Source organism: Nanorana parkeri, unplaced genomic scaffold (assembly GCF_000935625.1).
Source record: "Nanorana parkeri isolate BGI_ZX_2015 unplaced genomic scaffold, ASM93562v1 scaffold3228, whole genome shotgun sequence".
Taxonomy (NCBI): Eukaryota; Metazoa; Chordata; class Amphibia; order Anura; family Dicroglossidae; genus Nanorana; species Nanorana parkeri.
In genome coordinates this window covers 56,520-61,500 of record NW_017309496.1, presented here as the reverse complement: position 1 = coordinate 61,500, position 4,981 = coordinate 56,520, and the positions used below count along the sequence as shown (strand labels likewise).

Below are 4,981 nucleotides of genomic sequence, written 5' to 3'. Positions count from 1 at the left end.
CGTGGAGCTGCGAACACGCCCGAGCCCATCCTTACCGGTGACAAGCTGTGAACCAGACAGGAAGTTGGGGAAACTCTCCACCAGTAAACATGTGTCTTTTCTTAGGGGGGATGCTGGAACCTCCGTCAGCTTTTTGTCATTGTCTGTTTCTCTGTTGCAGATCTCCCCCTCACTTCCTGTCCGGTAAAAGATCATCCCCAAAACAGGAAGTGAGGGGAGATCTCTCTAATGGAGTCTCGGATAGCAGAAATACTCTTCCTCACTTTATCCAAAGCTAAATAAATATTTTTTGGCTGCAGATTCACTTTGAAATGTTCGTCCGGCAGAATGAGACGATTAACACTTCGCTCCCCCGCTACCTTGTACTGAAGAGGTACCCGCAGGGCCGGTGCTGCCACTAGGCCAGGGATGGCCAAACTCCGGCCCTCCAGCTGTGGGGTGACACAACAAATCCCATGATGCATCTCTCTCCGGGAGTCGTGGCTGTGAGAATCTTGCAAAGCCTCATGGGATTCGTAGTTCCACCCACAGCTGGAGGACCGCAGTTTGGCACTAGGCAAACTAGGCAGCCACCTAGGGCGCAGCCTTAACCACTCAAGGCTGCGCCCTTTTTGGGCAATCATTAAGTATTCCCAATATAACATATTCCTGTCATGGAAGTTATTTATTATTATTATTATACAGGATTTATATCGCTCCAACAGTTTGCGCAGCGCTTTACAATAGAAGGAAGACATTACAATCACAAGATGGTAAGGAGGGTCCTGCCCCTGAGGGCTTACATTCTAAAAGGGGAGGGGCCAGTGATGCATAAGGAGGTCGCTGTGTGGGGATGAATGGTTGAGTGGTTAGGTTGAGGTGGGATCGGCTTCCCTGAAGAGATGAGTCTTTAGGGAACGCCTAAAGGCAGTCAGGGTGGGAGATAGACGGACAGGTTGAGGGAAAGAGTTCCAGAGGATGGGAGAGACTCTAGAGAAGTCCTGGAGGCGAGCATGGGAGGAGTTGACAAGGGAGCTGGAAAGCAGGAGGTCTTGGGAGGAGCGGAGGGGACGGTTAGGGTGATACTTTGAGACGAGGTTGGAGATATAGACGGGGGCGGAGTTGTGGATGGCTTTGTAAGTCACTTGTTTCTTGGTCTCTTCCAGCTCCATAATACTTGTTTGTTCTCTCCGGTAGCTGCAGGATAGAAGGTGGCCGAGGAACGTGCAGATATCAGGATTTGAAGTCCTCCTCCCTTGGATCGTCCGTTCCAGAACCTCCAGATACGGCGCACGCCAGAATCTCACCGGATATCAGACCCGCACGGCAACGTCCCAACATGTGAGAGCTGATTTGCTTCCGGCATGGCTTTCAATTTGTCTTCAAGAGGGAGGCTGACCACCAGGGCTGCTTCACAGAGTGCTGAGATGTCTCCAGGCAAGAAGAACCAGGCGGTGGAGACTGAGCACACCTCAGACTTCCACCGAGCAGACGGTCCAAATGACTTTGTGGAAGTTCGGAGTCCCGGCAAGGATGTTTGTGACTTTAAAAAAGTCCCAGAGATTGAAATCAAATTGGGGTCGAGTGACGAGGAGGAGGACAGATCTGAAGAAGGTTCCACCTGCTCGGTTCCTCCTCAGAACAGGAAAAATGGGCCCAGCGCAGCTTTGAAAGACTTAGCCGCCGTGCCGGGAAAAGGACTCCGCGAGGACGACGGGATCCTCTCTTTAATGACGCGTCCGACCAGGAAGAGGAAATCCACCTCGGAGGTCTGGCAGTTCTTTTCCCGGAGCCCCACCAACATCTGCAGAGCGATATGCGGACTCTGTAAGATGAGCGTCAGCCGAGGAAAGCTGGGGGGCAATTTCGGGACCACGGCTCTGAAACGCCACCTAGAATGCAAGCACCCCCTGGAGTGGGCCCAGCGGAAGTCCATGAGGCTGCAGGCGGCAGAACTGGTGGAAGAAGAAGAGGAAGCTTTTGAGGATGAAGAGGAGAAAGATGAGGCCTACCAAAATCTAGTCGCCGGGGCACCAACCTGCTCGCCCGGAGCGCAGCATGCCGCTCAGAATCGTTTACAGACTCAAGACTTCTCTTATGTATCTTCTCAGGATCCCGGCTCACCAAAAACATACGAGATCATTGATTCCAGCGATGAAGAGGAGGACAGAGGGGGCCACCTTCTAGGAGAACCTGATGAAGGAACTGACAGCAAAAGGAAGAGATCGGAGGAGTTTCATAAGATTATCTTCCCCGGCGGCAGTTTCACCATTGAGACAGAGAACCCTCCTGGTGCTTCCCACGGCCTGGAGAACGCGCAGCCATCAAGTTCCTCAACTTTCAGGATCCCCGACTACTCCGCGGTGCCTCTAGGGGCTCGGCGACGGAAATCCATCTCTGCCGTGTGGCAGTTTTTCTGCCTCGACCGCACGAACATCTGCAGAGCCATCTGCACATTATGCCAGACGAGCGTCAGCCGCGGCAAAATGGGCGGACATTTCGGTACCTCGGCGTTAATGAGGCATCTGGAGGGAAAGCATCCCATGGAGTGGGGGAGGGGGAAGTTTAACAAACTGCATATCGCCAACGCCATAGAGGTGGAGGATGAGGACGATGAGGAGATGGATGAGTCGGTGGCATATCCTGACGTTCCTTACGGCAATTTTGGACCTGCAGATCTCTCCTTGTATTCGGATATGCCGGATGCCATGAGCCAAATGCATTATCACATGCCAATGGAGTACAACATCGAGAGTGAGGAGCCGTTGATGGACGGTAGTAATGTCTCCTCGCCAATGTCTCTTCCGTCCTTTAAAGGAACTCTTATGGCGCCAACAAACATCAAGATGAAGCTCGGTGGAAGGTACCCGCCAAACCATCCGAAAGCCCAGGCGTGGAACAGGAACATCACCGAACTCATATGCGAGATGGCCCTCCCCCACTCGTTCATCGGCTCCAAGGCCTTCCAAAAATTCATGGCCAGAGCCGACTTGCAATACACCGTCCCCACCAGATCCTTCTTTTCCAAGAGAGCCGTCCCTCAGGTCTACGAAGCCGTGTGCGAGAACATAGCGAGCGAGCTGAAGAGGTCAGCGTGCCCTTACATCCACATAACCGCCCACGTGTGGAGCGCCGACCTCACGGCGTACTATCTGTCGCTGACGGCGCACTGGTCAGTGATGGACCCAGACGCCGACCAGCCTGCCGAGAGGAAGTACGCCCTCCTGTGCATCAAACGTTTTCCAAAAGAGTTGACCGAAGTCAGTATTCAGCAAGAGCTGATTCGGCAGGCCAATCTGTGGCTCCTGTCCAACGCTTTGGCTCCCGGCTTCTTCATCTCCAATAGAGACTTCAACCTTGTCCAGGCCATCAAAGGGGCCAACTGCACCTACATCCCCTGCTTCACCCAATCCATCAACCTGCTGGTGAAGGACTTTCTGCAGAACAACCGTTACATCGCCGGCATGCTGGCGGTGGCCAGGAACGTGTGCGGCCATTTCATCCACTCGGCTAGAGCCAGGAGGATCCTCGCCGAGCTACAATACCAAAACAATTTGCCAAAGCAATCTCTCAAACTAGAGACGGTCCCTCACTGGACCTCCACCTTCTACATGCTGCAGAGGCTCCTGGAGCAGCAAAAGGCCGTCCAAGCCTACTTCTTGATGCACAAGGTGGACACGGTGGACATCATTCTAAACCCGAGTCACTGGAACCTCATGCTGTCCCTGGTGGACCTCCTGCAGCCCTTTGAGATGACCACGCGTGAGGTCAATTCTAGTTCCTCGTGCCTCAGCCAGGTGCTGCCGGAACTCCGTTACCTCCACATCTTCCTGAAGAAAATCAGAGGACACTTCGAGAGCACCGGCGATACCAACGGAGTCGTCATAGCCGACAGCCTTGCCCTCAAACTTTCCACGGATTACGGGGTCAGCGAAATGTTCCAGAAGGAAGAATATGTTCTGGCCACGTTGCTCGACCCACGATTCAAGGGGAGGATCGAGGCCATACTGCCACCAGACTCCGACATTGACCACTGGAAGCAGGTCTTGGTGAAGAAGGTCAAGGAGGTCATGTCTTCCTCCAGCTCGTCAGCTCAGGGGAGCCGGACGTCCTGCCAGTTCAGGGACAACGGCACCGCAGAGCCGGAGCTGTTCTCCGGCAAGCTGGCCGGCGCGGAGGTGGGCGGGCCCCCTTGGAGGAGAAGCATGGCCGCGGCTCCTTTAATCCACAAGGAGAAGTCTTTAATTGAACACTTGGAGAGCGTCGGCCTCCTGGCGTCCAAGTCCACGGGGGCCTCCTTGTCCACGGAGAGCCACTCGGCGTGCGTCATGGTGGAGAAGTACCTCCAGGACAATAAGACCATCGGCGCCAAAGACGACCCTCTGACCTACTGGCAGAAGAGGACGTGGCTGTGGCCGGCCCTCACCAAGCTGGCCGTCACCTACCTGACTTGCCCGTCCTCCAGCGTTTTTGCCGAGCGGGTCTTCGGCTCCCCTCAGGTGTTCGCGGGCAAGCCGAGCTCCTCGGAGGCCGCGGAGGGGACGGAGCGCAGCGCCTTCCTGAAAGTCAACCTGGAGAACTTCCCCAACTACAACCCCCCTCCCCTCATCTTCTCCTCCGACAATGCGGCCGAGCAGAGCGACTCCGACGACGGAGGACTGTGACGTGGACTGTGATTGGTGGGTTGGGGGAAATAATTTGCATATCCTGTTTATGATCTTTGATGGTGTCACGCGCGCGCAGGCTCTCGGAGTGTGCCAGGGACGAGGCTCGGTTTGGCGCGGATGAGGATCCCTCGGAGGATACTTCCAGAGCCTGCGCAGCTGCAGCCAGAGAGGCAATAAAACTTCATGTTTCTGCTTTATGATTTGTGACAAAATCCGGAATTATTTACCCCGAAAAAGAGGGAACGACGACGGCACAACAGGTCCGCTATACGGGGCCCCCACTAGGGATTACATTGCGGCCCCCACTAGGGATTACATTTGGGCCCCCCCACCAC

General features: G+C 54.8%; 1 protein-coding gene across 1 annotated transcript; it reads left to right on the top strand.

Annotated features, from left to right (window-relative positions):
• Positions 1–2,291: 2,291 nt before the first annotated feature.
• On the top strand, positions 2,292–4,654 carry LOC108802943 (zinc finger BED domain-containing protein 6-like). Its single transcript, XM_018574786.1, has one exon. It carries the CDS (start codon positions 2,466–2,468, stop codon positions 4,641–4,643), a length of 2,178 nt encoding a protein of 725 aa, XP_018430288.1. The 5' UTR covers positions 2,292–2,465; the 3' UTR covers positions 4,644–4,654.
• Positions 4,655–4,981: the final 327 nt, after the last annotated feature.

Coding starts and splice junctions, on each gene's coding strand:
- LOC108802943 (XM_018574786.1), top strand. CDS start 2,466: ATGGGCGGACATTTCGGTACCTCGGCGTTAATGAGGCATCTGGAGGGA.